At 33.5% G+C, this 18,691-nt stretch overlaps 1 protein-coding gene and 1 non-coding gene across 3 annotated transcripts in view; both read left to right on the top strand.

The window, feature by feature from the left end:
* Nucleotides 1–16,255, top strand: part of KPNA4 (karyopherin subunit alpha 4) — a 55,932-nt gene extending 39,677 nt beyond the window's left edge. For both annotated transcript variants that reach the window (XM_059391632.1, XM_059391631.1), the window contains 6 exons: nucleotides 4,024–4,152; nucleotides 5,543–5,647; nucleotides 8,986–9,057; nucleotides 10,255–10,417; nucleotides 13,155–13,249; nucleotides 15,643–16,255. In XM_059391632.1, the coding sequence (XP_059247615.1) occupies nucleotides 4,024–4,152; nucleotides 5,543–5,647; nucleotides 8,986–9,057; nucleotides 10,255–10,417; nucleotides 13,155–13,249; nucleotides 15,643–15,741 (663 nt within the window). In that variant the 3' untranslated portion in view covers nucleotides 15,742–16,255. The remainder of the gene's footprint in view (nucleotides 1–4,023; nucleotides 4,153–5,542; nucleotides 5,648–8,985; nucleotides 9,058–10,254; nucleotides 10,418–13,154; nucleotides 13,250–15,642) is intronic.
* LOC132012773 (small Cajal body-specific RNA 7) lies at nucleotides 4,359–4,685 on the top strand. The gene has a single exon (XR_009402751.1). It is a non-coding gene; the product is annotated as a small Cajal body-specific RNA 7 (non-coding RNA).
* Nucleotides 16,256–18,691: the final 2,436 nt, after the last annotated feature.

The following is an 18,691-nucleotide window of genomic DNA, read 5'->3' on the forward strand; positions in this document are numbered from 1 at the left end:
CCATTCATCTATCGATAGACTCATGGGTTGCTTTCATATCTTGGCTATTATAAGTAATGCCACAGAAAACATAGGGGTGCATATATCTTTTTGAAATAAAACAAGAACATATCTTTGATGAAAAGAATGAGGTATTAAGTCCCCATTTTAAAGATGGAGAAAATGAGGTACAATAACTATAGGTCAACAAGAACCATTCCCCCTCCCCTTCCCTTTTCTTATACCCCACCAAAACCCCACCCGAGGCATCTCCATAGTAGATTACTAATTTTTAAGGTAGACCTAGGAACTTCACATGGTAACTTGGGTGGCATCTGAAACAAGTACTGATACTTTGTTTTTTTCTATGCTTCTTATTTTTCTTCATTTTTCCTACTCTTTTCCTTTTCTGCCCTCTTTTTCTTAACTCTCCATACTGCACTGGGCAAGCTTAATATTTAGTTTCATTGGCACTATCTATGATCAAAGGCTTTATACTGAAACATGCTGATTAGGGGTTTCCTAAATTTCCTTTTAGTTATTTAAAATATTTTTTTAATGGGGTGCCTAGGTGGCTCAGTTGTTTAAGCATCTGACCTCATCTCAGGTCTTGATCTCTGGGTCCTGGGACCAAGCCACCAGGCATTTCCTTGCTCATTAAGGAGTCTGCTTGTCCCTCTGCCTCCCCCACTATCCCTTCCTCCCCCCAAATAAATAAAATCTTTTTAAAATAAATCTTTTTTAAAATTTGTTTTATCCTTTTATTTTTAAATCCTTCCACATAAATATTTATCCCAAACCTGCATCTAGAAAGAGCCAAAAAGAGAGGGTGAGAAACTCAGACAAATATTAAAAGGAATAATTGTCAAACTGCAGTGGTAAAGGGAGATACAGCAAGCTTTAATTATGTGATGACTTAAGAGCGTATTTAGCAGTAGCATAAAGAAAAACTGTTAACCTAATTCCCTGTTTCTCAATCCTGGGTGGACATTAAAATCAACTGTGAAGCTTAAAGAAAAAAAAATACTTCCCTTGACACCTAGAGATTGTTTTAATAAATCTGGGATATTTCCTAGAAACCTGGGCTTCAAAAAGCTCTTCAGATGATACTTGTGTACAATTGGAATGGAGAATACAGACCGTAAAATTTAAAGTAGTTTAAGGAAAGAGAAAACACTTAGGTGAATTCAGGAATAGAGTAAATACTTTGCTATTTATGGGTATTTGTGGCACATTTAAAATATTTTAATAGGGGTACCTAATTAGCTCAGTCAGAGGAGCATGCGACTCTTGAACTCAGGGTAGTAAGTTTAAGCGCTGTGTTAAGTGTAGAGATTACTTTTAAAAAAAATAAATAAAGTTTAAAAAAAATAAAATATTATTATTAGATAATAATTAAGTTTACTTTTCTTAAGTGTAGTACTTATGTCTTGGTATGGGTATTTGGTTTGGTTTTGGTTATTTTTGTTTTGTTTTTTCAGAATGCATCATTAGTATTAATATTGGATTTCATTCAGAAATAGGGTTGAAATTTTTCTTTAGCAGCTCCCAATGCCCTCTGTACTTTACATGATACCTAGCAGAGATTTTTAAAATGTTTTCAACTTTAACCCCATCATTCAGGAAAAGAGAATAGTTGTAATGAACTACCATGTAGGTTTCCTCTACATCCCTACTTGCTCCGTCCCAGCAAATTACTTTCACACATCCCAGATAGCATATAATTTCATCCAGCTTCTCTTAAAAATAAGGTTATGTGTTTTTACATATCACAGTAGTGTTAGAGTACTTCTTAATTTTAATATTAAAACCCAGTCAGTATCCAGATTTTACTGATTGCTTCATATTTTTTCAAAGTTTGACCAAATCAGCCTCTAAACAAGATTAACACATTGCATTTAGTAGCTTTGTCTTATGTTTCTGTTACTCTACAATTCTATTTTTCTTTGCTCTTTTAAATTTATTTGTCAAAGAATCTAGGTCACTACAAAACATTTTTAAAAGAAATTAAAGAAGACTTAAATAAATGGAAAAACATCCATGTTCATAGATTAGAAGACAGTGTTGTTAGGAATGCAGTGCTTCTCAAATTTACCTACAGGTTAAATGCAGTTCCTGTTGGGGCACCTGGGTGGCTCACTGGGTTAAGTATCTGCCTTTGGTTCAGATCATGAACCCAGGGTCCTGGGATGGAGCCCTGTCCTATGTCAGTCTCCCTGTTCTGCTTCTCCTTCTTGTTGCTCTCTCTCTGTTCGTTCTGTCAAATAAATAAATAAAATCTTAAAAAAAAAAAAAAAAGACTCCAGATATAAACCCATATGATCAATTGATTTTCAACAAAGGTGCCACGAAAGTTCAATTAGCAAAGAAGAGTCTTTTCAAGAAATGGTAATTAAACAAACAGAGCTAAGACCACTGAATATCTACTTGTAAACAAATGAAATTAGCTCCCTATTTATAAAAATTAGCTCAGAATAGGTCAGACACCCAAGTATAAGAGCTAAAAGTGTAAACCTCTTAGAAGAAAACATAAGCATTAATTTTCATGACTTTGTATTAGACAGCAGTTTTTTAGATTTGATATAATAAGCATAAGCAACCAAGGAGAAAACTAGATCAGTTGGACTTCATCAGAATTAAAAAACTTGTGCTTCTAAGGAGACTGTCAAGAAAGTGAAAAGAAAACCCACCGAATGGAAGGAGTATTGGCAAATAATGTATTTGAAAAGGGACTTGGGTCCAAAATACATAAAGAATTCTTAACAACAGTAAAAAAATAATCCAATTAAAAATTGGCAAAACATTTAAATACAGTTATCCAGAGAAGACATTCAAATGGTCAGTAAGCAACATGAGAAGATGTTCAACATCATTAGCCATGAAAGAAATGTAAATCAAAGCTGCAATGAAATACCACTTCATAAACACAGGATGTATATAATCAAAAAGAGGTTAACAAATTTTGGCAAAGATGTAGAGAAAGTGGAATCCTTATACATATATAGAAATTAAAATGGTACAGCCTCTTTGGCATACAGTGTGATAGTACCTCAGAAAGTTAGGTACAGAGTTACTGTATAACTCTGCATTTTCCACTCCTAGATATATATATAACCAAGAGAACTGAAAGCAGATGTTCACACAAGAGCTGGCTCACAAATGTTTATGGCACTATTACTGTTAATAGCCAGTGAAAACAAAATGTTTATCCACTAATGAATATTTAAATAAAATACATTCCACTTATATATAACTGGACTATTATTTGGCTGAAAAGGAATGAAGTATCAACACATGCTACAACATGAATGGACCTTGAAAGCATTACATTAAGTGAAGGAAGCCAGACAAAAAAAGGCTACCTACTGTCTGATTCCAGTTATATGAAATGTCTGGAATAGACATCCACAGGCATCGTAGCTGTCAGGAACCGCCTTCCCCAACCATTGAGGGAAAGGCGAGTGACTGCTAATGGATACAGATACCCCTTTTTGATGTGATAAAAATATTCTGGAATTACATATAATGGTTGCACAACTTTGGAGGTACAAGAACCACTGAATTCTGCATTTTAAAAGGGTGAATTTTGTGTTATGTAAATAATATTTCAATTTGGGAGGGACACTGAGTCATTTGTCTTATAAATGTTAAAATTAGCCCCCCGCAAAAAGCTCTAACTTGAGAGAAAATGACCTGATACAACTATAAAAAAAATTTATAATTCAAATTCAGATGATAGTGAAATCTCATACAGGTTCCTGCCCTCCTTCAGAAGAGCCCTGTGTTTTTGTTTGTAATTTATTGAAACACTGAATCAAAAATTCAAAGTACTTATTGTCTTTATGGCCCTAATTACTACTCAAAATTATCCTTATTTGTTTGTTTATTGACTGTCTTCCACAATAATGTAAACTCCATAACCCTGTCCTGTTTACTCCTTTGTTCCTAAATTGGTATCAGACAGTTACTCAAAAACAGTAGGTTGGCATGAATGAAAGAGCTAATCTTTCATAATAGAACATGTCATTACATCTTTTGTTTCAGACTGCAGCACTTCGAGCTGTGGGCAACATTGTTACTGGAACTGATGAGCAAACACAAGTAGTTTTGAACTGTGATGCTCTTTCACACTTCCCAGCACTTCTGACACATCCCAAAGAGAAAATAAATAAAGTAAGTATTTTTAAATACTACCTAATAACACATAAAGTATCAGCAGTTTTCATTCGTAAAATTAGGGATTCAGAAGTATCTATAATGATTATTAATGTAAACCATCATTTAGACATCAAGAGAAGTTAGAATATTCTTTCTAACATGGATTTCTGTAATTTTTTTGTATATAAAAGCAGTTGTAAACAATGCAAATTTGGCTCTCTTGGAAATGATGAAATAGAGATAATTGGGTGTTGAATGTTGTGTGATTGGAAAATTTTAATGTGTGAGTCATGTAATTAAGCTTAATATTTTATAGATACTTAATAGTGTGTGTGTTTGTGTATGTGAGAGAGATCATGGAGGCTATTGAAAGGGGGCACTGATTGGTGATGCTGATATTGGAGTGCATCTGAGGCTGTTGTAGAAATACACGGGCTGTTGATTGCAACATTGCCGATGATTATAACCCAAGAACAGCTCACCTAAGTAGCCTGGCACCCTAACATCTCTAACAGGTTCATTAAACATGGTCCTGTGATCTGATCCAAAGAGCCTGCTTGACATTAGCTAATACTAATACTTTAGGGAATAAAATGTGTTTACTAATTTGTTTTAAATAGAGAAAATGTTTCCTTTTATGTTGAGTAATGTAATAAATTTATTTTATATCTGGTAAATGAAAGTAATATCCTACATAGGATATGAGGTTGATATTTTGTCTTATTTCATGCTAACTGGTCTTAGTGTGCATTTGTTGTTTGTGAAACTTGTGAACCACTTGACCGCCATCATCTTGTCAAAAGCAGTAAGCACTACTAAAGTGTAAAGGGTAGCATAAAAAGATCATTAAGGTAGACCAATGAAGCAATCAAACATCTGGTTCCACTTTAGCTCTTGAGAGAAATGGTGCAGTGAATGACTTATAAATAAGTATACTAAAATACCCCACTACTTAAATGTTCTTGTCTCCATTATCATGGATAATTGAGATTTACTGACTTTGACTAGCATTCTTGATCACAATAAAATAGAGAATAAAGCACATTATGTGAGGGGGATGCTAAATCTCATTTACAGTAGTTTTGGGATTTGTATCTATATTACAGCTCATGGATTCCTTAGTATTTGTTCAGGCAAGCTTCTTTTGAGTCTTATGTTTGGGAACATTGTTTTGAAGAATTTTCAGAAGATTTGGTTGATTATGACTTGATATAGGGCCATTAACAATTTGTTCAGGGTAAATACAGAAGGTGGGGGGATAGAGGAGTTAAGATTCCTGAGATTTTTATTATGGAACTTGTTCCATAATAAAATCATTTGGACATTGTAACAAATGTAGTGAATTTAGTTCAGATGTAGATTTTAATTTTTAATGAGAAATATTCAAGGGGTCCTTGTTCTGCAGGAAGCAGTGTGGTTCCTCTCTAACATCACCGCAGGAAATCAGCAGCAGGTTCAGGCAGTAATTGATGCCAATCTTGTGCCGATGATAATACACCTTTTGGATAAGGTAAGAAAATCATCTTGTATTATAATCTGAGTGAGAGGAAAAGGATTTAAATTTAACAAATTATGTGAATATATGCCTCTGTTTGTTTAATTAGAACCTATACAGTGGCATGAATACTACAGTAAAGTAGTAGTAACGTGAAAACTTTGAACCTAGCAGTTTTTATATATGAAAAAAAACATTTCTTTTTAGGAACCCCTAGCCCTTCTTCTGTATCATTCCTTTACCAATAATTACTATTACTCTGGGATTTATTAAAAATACATTATTATTTTAAAAAACTCATTACTGATGATAATATTCAAAATTATAATTGTTACTGCGGATTTAAAATGCTCACATACTATTCTCACTCCACATCTGTTACTTCATGTAATACTGCAACTCCATTAGCTTAAGAATTATTCCTTTTTGACAAATGAAGTAACTATGATATAGACAAATTGTCCAAAATCAAACAGTAAGTAAGTGTGCTATTTAATCATATGCTGTATCATCTCTCATACTTACATTAATGTTTGGGAAAGAGACAATTTAAAATGTCACATTCACAGCATGAGGGTTTTTTCTGAACATTGATCTGTAATTAGAAGATAACTCTATCTTCTTTCCCTCCATGTGTTCTACAAACTGGTAGTAAAGACTTAGTTTCCTATAAACTGGTAGATCTGGTTCAGTTTTTTTAGGCAAGGCTTAATGTATTACTCTGTATTTCCTAATGATTCACATCAGAAGACCTATACTGTTTTAACCTTATCTCCAGTTGTCCTACATCTGTCCTCTTCAAATTGATGAGTAAGCTCAGTTGCACATGAGCCTGCTCCAACTGATTGTTATAAACCTGTCCATTGGTCTTTGCCTAGTGGTTTTCAGGTAGTGATTAATGATGATTGTGTGGATCCCTTATTTTACTAGGAACTGCAAAATGGTGACTTTCTAATTCTGTCATTCTTTATTAACTGTGACTTCTCAATAGAAAGCTTTTTTCTTTATCAGCTATTGGCTTACTCTGAAATATGTTTCATATAAGAAAAGCAAGATAAATTCTCATCACTTAGTTTTTGTTTTGTTGTTTTGGGTGTGTGTGTGCGTGTGCAGGCTCCATGCTGGGCTTGAACATTGAAACCTGAGATCAAGACCTGAGCTGAGATGAAAAATCATACGCCTAACAGACTGAGCCACCCAGGCATCCCATTATTCACTTAGTTTTTAGAATAACATGGTTCTCTAACAACCTCAAAAGGATACTAGGGGGTAGTTCTTAGTGTTATTAGGAAATTAGGAATTTTTATCTGTATTTTGTAAGTTTTTGTCCATTGTTATTTTTTCTAACACTAAGGTTGTCCCTAACCATGGAAACTTTTTAAATTTAGCGCCTGAGTCTTTATTCCATTGCCTTTGTAGTTTTTGAGAGCTTCCTACCTTTGGAATATGACATAGTTCTCAAGCTTCTTTTACGTATTTTCTGACCTAGACTCTCCAGGGTGTCCTTTTAGGTAGCAGATAATATAGAAGTGTCATATGCTACAAGGTTGTCATTGTTTCTAGGCCTGAGTGAACAAAATGGGTGATAATACGTTTAGTTTTGTTTTTGTTTTTAGAAAATAGAAAATAGGGATGCCTGACTGGCCCAGTCAGTCAGTAGAGCTATGACTCTTGATTTTCAGGATCATGAGTTCAAGCCCCACATTGGGCATGAAGCCTACTTAAAAAAAAAGAAACAAGTAGAAAATATATAGTAATTTTGTGAACATGAGAATTCATAAGAAATCATGAATGAAAAGAAACTATCAGATATCACTGGATATTTAGGATAAGCTTTTTATTCTTTGATTTGTAGTTTTATCTCTTATGCTGGAAATCCTTCTAAAATATTACAATATATTAAGATACATAAAATTTATTAAAATAAGATCATATTGCCACTAACAACATGACTACTTCACTGTTAAGATTTCCTTGAGGGATTTTGTTTTTAGGATGTATTCCATCAGTGGTGCACTTAAAATGGTGGTGTGTCACTTGAAATAATTTTTGTATATGTGATTAAGTCACCAACTTGGTATACAGTTATGTTACTTATTTCTGTTTCTTTCTTTCTTTTTTAAGATTTTATTTATTTATTTGACAGACAGAGATCACAAGTAGGCAGAGAGGCAGGCAGAGAGACAGGAAGGAAAACAGGCTCCCTGCTGAGCAGAGAGCCTGATGCTGATGCAGGATGATACAGGATGTGGGGCTGGATCCCAGGACACTGGGATCATGACCTGAGCTGAAGGCAGAGACTTTAACTGAGCCACCTAGGTGCCCCTCTGTTTCTTATTTGGGGAAATTACTTTAGTATTTTTGTTTGTTTGGGGTTTTTTGGTTATATAAAGGCATATATGTAAATTTTGCTGTATAATATTATTCCCTTTCTGTAAGGATTGTACCATTTTACAATCCTACCAGCCTCACTGATAGATATTTGCATTTTATCAGTCTGATATATAAAAATAGGTATCCCACTACAGTATTAATTTTTGTTACTCATATTTATATAAGTTTTTTCTTCATTGTAAGCATTTTTCCAGGTTGCTAGTCTTCTTTATATTTAACAACAGGTCGTTATTCTATTCAGCAGATTTATTGTAGTTGTTTATTCCACTGTTGTTGAGAATTCTAGTTGCTCTACTTTTTGTCTAGTTAATCTGCTACTAAGATATTATCTAGAAGGATACATAATACTCCTTTGCTTTAAATTATTTCTTGGTAAATTCTCAGAGATTCTCACCTCTGAGAACCTCATGTAGTCATTAGATGTATTACTAAGAATGTTACTGAATCATAAAATGACTTTTTAAATGATTTTTAAGTATATTTTTTCAATTTGTACTTGAAAGGAATTGTAGGAGGGTAATGTTTTTATATAATAGTCTCATTAATGGTGGAAATCATCATTTTTAAAACTTTGTTTTGTGTTTAAAAGAATTACTTGACATTTCTTTGATTAAATTGAAGTGTATGTTTTCCTTTTTTTTTTTTTTTGACTTCTTATTTTATCACTCACTTCATTTCATCTGACTTAATTGAACAGTAATACCAAGTCAGTTTGTTGCCAGGAGAGTTTACAAAAGGGAGTCTGCATTTGTTTAGGGTTAATGTGTTGTGGGTTTTTTTGTTTGTTTGGTTGGTTTGGTTTAGGATAAATTGAATTCAAAATCTTCTCTTACATAAAAATATGTATGCATATAGAAAGGCTAGAAAAAACCTGGAGAAATAAGCAGTTGAATATAATTTCAGACAACATTTTTCATCAGTTTAAACTATGTTGCAATTTGTATCCTTGGCTTTTACAGGGAGATTTTGGCACTCAGAAAGAAGCTGCTTGGGCCATAAGTAACTTAACAATTAGTGGGAGGAAAGATCAAGTAAGTTCAGCTCTCACTTATTTCTCAAAACTGGTAAAATAACAGTACAGATGATTCTAAGATTTAGAGCTCAATTAAATCATAATATACAATGTAGCAAGATAACAGGCATTCTGTGATTTCTTTTCCCCCCCATATAAAAGGGTCACCTTGACTTCCTTTAATTATATTTTATAGATGAGAAGTGTTATACCGCCTTGGCCTACAAAATTTATATAGGTCATGGTAAGATCAAAACATATGTAGTCAGGGTTTATTTGGGTTTAGCAATAGGAAAAAACAGGACTTTTTAGCTTAATAGGGCAGACTGAAGCAACATCACAGATTCTCATAACAATTGAAGATAACCAAAGAGAACACAAAAACCAACAAAAATTTACCAGTAGCAAACAAAGCAAGGAACTAATGTAAACCAAAAGGCTAGGTCTGGGAATTAAGGAAAAGGAATATAAGGAGCCTAGGGTGTAAAGTTTAAAGAGGCACTCATTCTGGAGTTGTGTGGGTGACAAAGCTTAACATTGTGCCAACTGGCAAAAAAAAATGAGTTTCAAAGGTTCCAGGTAAATTTCACAGATAGGTAAAAAGAGTGAACTTAAAGCTGGTAAACAATAAGCTGAGAATTGTCACAGATAAGCTATAGACTGGTGGTGAGTAATGAATCCACTTAAGTCTGAATACAGAGCAGAATATACATATAATACATGGAAATGACAATATGACAAAATATAAAAATGATAGAAAATATTACAAAAATATTACAGAACCAATTAAACAATGAATTGAAGGTGGCCAGGTATTTGAGTGTTATAAATGTTACAGCACTCTTACATTGGATACCATAACATTGAACAGTTGTAGCTTTTAAAAAATATCATCCAGCCTCTGTACAGATTTCACAATTTTTTAACCTAAAGGGGAGGAAGGGGCCTTTGAAAAGAGTACTCCTTAAGGCAAATGTTTCATATGACGTTGAATGATTCCTTCATTTTCATTTGTTTTTTTCCTAAGTTCAAGAAAAGCACTACATTAAAAGGAGAAGGAATCTCATAGTAAAATAATAAAATAATCTACTATGGTCTAACATAACATGTGAGACATGTTTCCATACTCAAAATTTTAAAGTTAGAATTATTTCAGTGAGATCATATGGTACACAAAATTCACCTGTGTTTATTTTATCATGGTGTTTTTCTTCAGGTGGCCTATCTAATTCAACAAAATGTTATTCCACCCTTTTGCAACTTGCTGACTGTAAAAGATGCACAAGTTGTGCAAGTAGTACTCGATGGACTAAGTAATATATTAAAAATGGCTGAAGATGAGGCAGAAACCATAGCCAATCTTATAGAAGAGTGTGGAGGTAAGTTTATTATAAGCTGTTATTTCACACTTTAATGTTCTTTTTGTAGCTACATTTATTTTCTGACTTATTTAACTTAGCATTTATGTTCTTTTTGTAGCTACATTTATTTTCTGACAATGTAGCACTTCTGTATTTTTCTGTCTTAGATTATCAAGTAACAGAATAAACTAAATATTATATGCTATATGTACAGTCCTGCTCAGCTTCTTGCATATGCATAGGTAACTGAATTGCTGCCATGTATTGAACAGGCACTGTGCTAAGGGTACTGGGGAAACAGTGGTAAACAAGACACAGTCCTTGCCCTCAAGGCATGTAGTTCAGTCATTGAGATAAATATGAACTGATTTAATGTGCTAATTACCCTAATAGAAATGTACAACAAAATGAAATACCTGGAAGAAGCAGGAAGTGACACCTGAGCTGGATATTGAGAGATGAATAAGGATTAATAAAGTAAAAAGGGATGAGAGGTGTTCCAGGCAGAGATAACACCATGAGCAAAGTCTGAGGTGAGACCTAGCATTCAGCAAATTATAAGTAGTTCAGTGTTGCTGAATCACAAAGTATGGGGTAGAAACTGGAGATATTGCCACCAACCAGGCCCCTGCAGTCTTACAAGTTTGGTAGCACAGCAGATTCTTTATTCTATAGGGCAGTAGTTCCCAAATCTGATTCTGTGCCAGAGCCACCTAGAATGTAAACAGCACAGCTGAGCTTTCAGCACCTAGAATTACTGTGTAGATAGAACATGGAAGACTCAGTTGTAGCTGTGGACCAAAATGTAAATGTGACCAACCTGGATAAGCACAAAAGGAAGGTTATTTCTGACAGATGTTGAGAAGTAAATGAAAGGAAAAGTAACTGTAAGAGTAGGAGAACCATATTCTCAATTTGCTTGTGAAGGGAGTTCAGAGTCTTGAAAGAAAGAAGTATTTTTTTTTTTAAAGATTTTATTTATTTATTTGTCAGAGAGAGAGAGAGAGCACAGGCAGACAGAGTGGCAGAAGGAGAAGCAGGCTCCCTACAGAACAAGGAGCCCGATGTGGGACTCGATCCCAGGATGCTGGGATCATGACCTGAGCCGAAGGCAGCCGCTTAATGAACTGAGCCACCCAGGCGTCCCAGAAAGAAGTATTTTTAAAGTGACAATAGAGAGCAACAGAAAACACCTAACTATGAAGTTAGGAACAGGAGGTGGAGAATAGTGTTAGGGAACCTAATTGGGAAGTTGAGTACCAGAAAAATTAAAAACAAGTATAGTTTAAAATTTTTTACTAGTATTTTTTCCCCACATAAACATTTTAATTACTAAAAATTTTATTTTTATAAAAAAATTAAAATCCAGATCTGAGCCTTGCCCTTATCACTGGCGGTAAGGCCAGAAATCTATATCATATAAGCTTCCCCAATGAATTCTGCCCCAGGGTATTACAAGCCACTGAAAGTTTTTACCTAAGGGATAGGCATCTTTAAATGGAGCGTGGATATCAAGGAAATGAGACTGTTGGAGACAAGAGGCAGGAAACCAGTTAGGAAGGTATATAGCAGTCTGGGCCACAGTAAATGATGACAGGATTCAAGAGAGAGACTTTGAGGTTTTTGAGATTTGATGATAGAGTATTGAGGGAAAGGGGAGCGTATTAGGCTTTGTCTCCAATTTCAAGTTATTAATTATCATGAAGTAAGGATACAGTAGAACAAATAGGTTAATTGAGGAAAGGCAAGGAATAAATTGTGTTTGGACATTTTGAATTGTAAGTACACATGAAACATCTGGTGGAATTATCATGCAGGCATTTTAATTTTATGCTTCTGAAGCCCAGAAAAGAATAAGTCCTCACCCTATCATAGTGGCTAAATTCTTTTTTTTTTTTTTTTTTAAAGCAATCCCCATACCTAGCATGGGGCTCAAACAGCTCTGAGATCAAGAGTTGCATACTCCACTGACCAAGCCAGCCAGACGTCCCTAGCTAAATTCTTTACTTAAGGCGGGCTCACTACATAGAATGTGTAGAGTGAAAAAAGAAAAAAAAGAATGTGTAGACTGAAAAATGAGCCCAAAACAACTTCTCCCATGTAAGGAATAGATAAAGAAGAACACTCAAGAAAGGGCAGTTTTCACTTCATTTTAGAAACCTTAAAATTATTACTCCTATAAAGCAAAATAAGATGCATTTTGCTTATCAGTTAAGTTTATATATTCTTTTTAATATTTTTGCCTGTGATTTAATAAGCTCATTAATGTTTATGGGGAAATTCCCCTTCCCCCGAAGTACTGTGGTTGATCTTGATCATTTTCCATAATATTTAACAGATGTCTTAACATTCATATTTATTAATCACCAGTTTTTTCATTATTTTTATACATGTATCATTAGAAAAACTTGGCAGAGGCTAGAAAGTAAAAAGAATCTGCTTTTAACTTGTAACAAACAAAAGTAATCCATGTTATTATTCCTTATAAACATTGGTTATACGTAAACCGAATAGAGAGGTGTCCGTTGCTTGCTTAAACATACGAATTTAAACACTCAGGTGGTTAACTTTTTAAGATAAATATGCTATATCTTTGTGCATAAAGCCTTTTTAAGATTCACCTTTAGTATAGAGTCCCAAAAATCACAGATTTACTGTCCAAAAATTGGGATTATGTGGTCCCAAGATTATTGTAAATTTTTTGTTCTTCTGTTTTAAATATTACCATTGTTTCACTTCATAAAATTTCTTGCAGGACTGGAGAAAATTGAACAACTTCAAAATCATGAAAATGAAGACATCTACAAATTGGCCTATGAGATCATTGATCAGTTCTTCTCTTCAGATGATGTATTTAATAATTTTATGGTTTTATTTGTTTTATATACAAACATAAGTCTAGAAATAATATAAGCTAGGACATACACTTTTTTGGAATGTAATTAAAATAATATCACTTTCAGAAATAATATTTTAAAGTCCCTCAGGGCATTAAAAAGTACTGGTTCTAAGGGCAAAAAAAGAATTAAGGATTTTTTTTTCCTTTTACGGATTTATTGCCATTAGTAGTTAAAAACAATGAGGATTTTTTATTTTACAGGAATGCTGAAGGTTTGCTTGTAAAATAGCTTTTTTTTTTTTTAATCTCACTATTGGAAGTTCATAGTTTTTGACCACCTTCCTCCACTTTTCTTTGCTTGTACCCTTTACCCATGGTAACCACAAGTTTGATCTTTCCTATGAGCTTTTTTATTAGGATTCCACATATAAGTTAGGTCATACAGTATTCGTCTTTCTGTCTGACTTATTTAACTTATCATTAAATGCTCTCAAATGTTTATACATGTTGTTGCAAATGGCAGGGTTTCCTTTTAGTCTGTAATATTCTACTGTGTATATATATCACATTTGCTTTATCCATTCATCTTTTGGTGCACATTTTAGGTTCTTTCCATGCCTTGGCTATTGTAAATAATGCCACTGTGAACATAGGGTTAGAAATGTCTTTTTAGGTTAGTGTTTTCGTTTCCTTTGAATATATTGTTAGAAGTGGAATTGCTGAATAATCATATGATAGTTTTATTTTTAATTTTTTGGTGGAAATACTGTTTTACATTTTTGGTGGAACTACTGTTTTCCATAGTGGCTGTACTAATTTACAGTCCCACTAACAATGCACAAGATTTCCCTTTTCTCTATATCCATACCAGCATTTGTTAACTCTTGTCTTTTTAATGGTGGCCGTTTCACAGGTGTGAAGTAATACCTCATTGTGGTTTTAATTGGCATTGCCCTTATTACTAGTGATATTGAGCATCTTTTTATATACCTACTCATCTTTTGTATATCTTTTGGAGAAATGTCTGTTCAAGTCTTTTGCCCATTTTTTAACTGGGTGGTATTTTTTGCTGTTGAGTTATGATAAGAATTTTTCGACACTTGACAAATCAGTCTCTATTTTCACTTGATGTCTTTATAGTTCTCAAATTCTATATTGTTAATAGCATAACATATTTATAAGCAAAACAGTGATACTGGTATATTCTGTAATAGATCCTTAATGACAGTAGTTCATCTATATTTGAAGATACTATCACTGTTATTTTTGTTAGATGACCAAAAATAAATTTGAAAGTACATAAAATGGAAAGAGTAAATCATCAAGAAAGATAAGTTACATATAATGTAAGGTATAGTATGCAAGAGTATCTTCATATTGTCCGTATATGGTAGTTGAAATTAAAATATTAACTTATTTTTAATGTTGCTCCTTTGGAAAAATAAATCTAAAAGCAGCTATTCCTTAGAAAATTATGATTAGATATAGCCACCAGTGGATTTTTGATAATTCTCATGTTTTCAAAAAATAATTCATATACCTCAAACTTTTCCACATTATCAAAAAGTGGAATGTTACTAAATATTTTCTTAAGTGAATATGATTTAAACATGGCATAGAGACAGTACTAGAAAAGAAAATCTGTGAACTGTTTCCTTATAGATGGTCAACCTAAGTCCTATTTAGAATATAATGCTAGTTAAATCAATCAGAAATAAAATTTAGAAAAACATACTCTCTTAAGGGAAGCTTTTATCACATGTTCTAAAGTTGGATTTTTGGAATTCCTAATTTGCAGTTAGGTATACACAAGACATTACGATTTCTAATACCTTAACATGAAGTTCTCTGTTATCTCTTAACACTGTGAAAAGAATAATTCAGACGATGAGCATATTTATAAGAACTGTACTATAGGTCAGTGATTTTTGTGGTATTTCAAAAAAGAACCTGCATATATATTATACTCATTATAGCACAGCTATTATCTTACTGTTTTAAGCCCAGATGTCATTTGTCTCCAGTTGCTAGTAAAAAATTAACTAAAGATTACATTTACTGTCCAAAAGTGACAGCATTGTGTTTTTTAATGTCATCAACTTTTATCTCTTTGCCTAGGTAAAAGGGATATTAGAGTATCCTCTCAGTTTGATGTGTAGGACCATCTCGTTTATTACTTATATTTCACTCTTTTGGAAGATACCTATCTTGCATATTCTCTTAAGTTTCCTCTCATTTTGGTGTCCTCCAAGAAAGTCTTCACGAAGTGTTTCTAAAGAGGTGGTAGGACAATGTTGGCTTTCATCATCTCTCTTAGTTTTTTATGGAAATGAGAATATTTCTATAATGTTATTTATGTAACCTTTAAAACTAATTATCACTTACTTTTTCTTTTTTTCTTTAGATTGATGAAGATCCTAGCCTTGTTCCAGAGGCAATACAAGGTGGAACATTTGGTTTCAATTCATCTGCCAACGTACCAACAGAAGGGTTCCAGTTTTAGAAAGATGTTGTGGAAGTTAGGTACAATGCAGCACTGAGATATATATATATATATACATATATATAAAAAGGTTTGATCCATCAAGCTTGGCTCATGGGATCTGCTGCTGCATTAAATCGGGAAAGAAAATGTGAAGATTTCATTTGGAATCACAGAAAATGCCCAAATGAGGTCAAGATGGCGAGTGGGTGCGAGTGAGAATGAGTGGCAAAATGTAACGAAAACTTTACATGAATGCTTATTTAGGTTGTTCAAAGTAAAAAGGGCTACAGGTCACAGATCTTCAGTGCCTGAGAAGGAACATTGACTTACTCTGTATCAATTGAGGGGAAAGTGCAGTACTGTCATCTTCAAGCCTTGTAAGCATTAAAGAGGATATGATGCCCATATAAGTCAAAGGAAACCGAGCCCAGGCCTTGCTATGAAGCAGTGTGTGAGTGGACAATGTTGAATGAATGTCTGGCTCAGTGATAGGGAGTCAGGTTCATCTTTCAAATCTAGGGCTCTTCACTCATGAAGCAGACTCCTAGTCCTGGAGTGACTGTGTACGAGAGTATGGTTGTGGTGCTGTATGTGAACGCATGCAAGCTTGATTCGCCTTCAGGGGGCTGATAACAAACCTAGTAAATCATCAAAGTGAGATCATAAGTGTTAATGTACACTGGACATGAAAACAAAGACCGGTTTAGCAGCAGACATTGGTTTACTCTGCAGCCTGTGTTTTCTACTCCCCTCTTCCCTTTACCCACCCCCCTCCTTTATTTTTTCTTTTTAGTTTTTATTTACTTTACCTAGTATGGCTTTTTAGTTGCTTTTCAAGTCAGAAAACTTTTCAGGAAGGTTTCCCTGTGCATTTGCACCAGATGAATGTTTGATGCTATGAAAAGCTTTCCATATCATCAAAACTAATTTGTGTAGATTTTTGCATGAAAAAAATCATAAATTTCCCTCAAAATAGACTGTGTTGCAGTACACAAGTTGCCATAATAGTATAAAACAGTAAAATGTGCTTTAAAAAGCCATCCTTTTCATTTTCAGAGATAACATAAAGATCTTTGCATGAGGTAAATCTACAGCATAGTTCATTTTTAGATTTTGTTGAGTCCTGTAAAGAAGAAGAAGAAAAAAGTTTCAGTTGTGGTAGAATACCGTGCTGTGTTTAAATGTTACTTGTTTTCAAACTTTGTTTTCTATGAAAATGATATGGAAACTTCTAAAATGGAATTTGGTGCATATGTACTGCTGAATAAAGACCGATGAAGAGGTTTGAGTAGATGTACAAATCAAGTAATGGTTTGAACACCTTTAATAATATGCCTAATCTGTTCAATTGTTTTAGAATCTTTTTATCTTAGATGTAGGCAGCCATGAACAATCTATTTTGAGCCACTTTAGGGAGAAAACTTTGTATTTTTAAAACTTGCATAAAAGTTATGCAAGTGGTTTTTATAAATTGGAATAATACCTCAGTTTTGAGGTTATGCACACTAAATTAAATGTGACATAAATTAATTTGTACAAAAAGAACTCTTTATAAGGTGGCTCATTGTAGGAAATCCTGTGCCTTCCCCTTTGAGCACAAGTGTTGCATGAACAACAGTTTGCTATAAGAAACATACCAGATTAGCCACCATTAGCATCTATATCTACTTTGTGTTTAAAATCAACTGGTAATTCTGAAACACTGTAGAATGGATAAAAATTATTTTGTGATCATAACTCTTTGTTGAACTAGAGTATTTTTGCAGCATTCCTTGTCATCAGAAACATGGTTAAAGTTTAAAACTAGAAGCAGCAGAAAACTAGCTTGTAAAATTTATCCAAGTAGAATGCAGGCTAGGCTGTCTTGGGGAAATAAACATTAAAACTTAAAGCAATGTTTTACATGGGGTGTGTGTGTGTGCTATTTGGATTTTAATATATATAAATATAAACGTAAAGTTAGAGTGTAAATCAATGGCTTATTTTAGATTTTCCTTAGGCGTTTGACCTAGAACCAACATAACAGGAAATTTCTTCAATTTGTACTTTGAGTATAGACATACTAATATTCTAACTCACTGGATCTGTTCAGGTGACACAGTCTTTGGTTCTGGTTTCTCCCTGTCCAGCCCAACATTTTGACCTCTTTATTCTTCTAGCAAAGTGGACTGAGAGAGACTATTTGAACTATATTTTACATAGTATTATAACTTCAACACATGGCTATAAATGGCAGATTACACACAGAGCTTGTTTTTTTACGGAAGGTTTAAATTAGCAGAAGTTGACCATAACAGTAGTTTGTATAATCCATGTTTCTTAGTAAACAGATCTAGCTCAAAGTAAGGTTATAATAGGCTAAATGAGTCCATAAAATAGTTAATCCTGTAATACATCCTAGTTGTGGATGATAATCAACATCTGTGAATACAAGGGGTCCCTGATAGTCTAAATACTTCATTTTTCTACCTGTGGTCTCATACAGGACACTGATTTTGTAATAGAATGCTTGGAGGGATTTTTCATTGTCTGAAATTTGTTTCAGCACAGTTAACAGTTCATCATAGTTAGCAGATTTAAACACAACTCTTTGTTTATTCTCCAGTGATTAAGAAACTTTATTCATTTTTAACATAGAACATTATTTGTGAGGAGGGGGAAAAATGGAATAGTAAGTCTTTAATAAGCTTAGTTTTCCTGGCTTTTCATGTCTTAAACTACTTTTTCAGAGCATCAAGTCCTTCTCAAATTGTATAAAAATGAGAATGTTCTATTACAAATGTGTGAGTAGCCCTAGTCTAAAATATATCTTTAAAGATATTTTTTCTTCTCTAACTTGTCTCATAATGGAATAAGTACTTTCCACATTACTTTGAACCAAAACTAGAACATTCCTATAAGTAAAACTATTAACTAATCATTAAAAATAGATTTGGAAGACTTTTTAACTTTCAGTTTAGGCTTACCT

Source organism: Mustela nigripes, chromosome 2, assembly GCF_022355385.1.
Source record: "Mustela nigripes isolate SB6536 chromosome 2, MUSNIG.SB6536, whole genome shotgun sequence".
Classification (NCBI taxonomy): Eukaryota; Metazoa; Chordata; class Mammalia; order Carnivora; family Mustelidae; genus Mustela; species Mustela nigripes.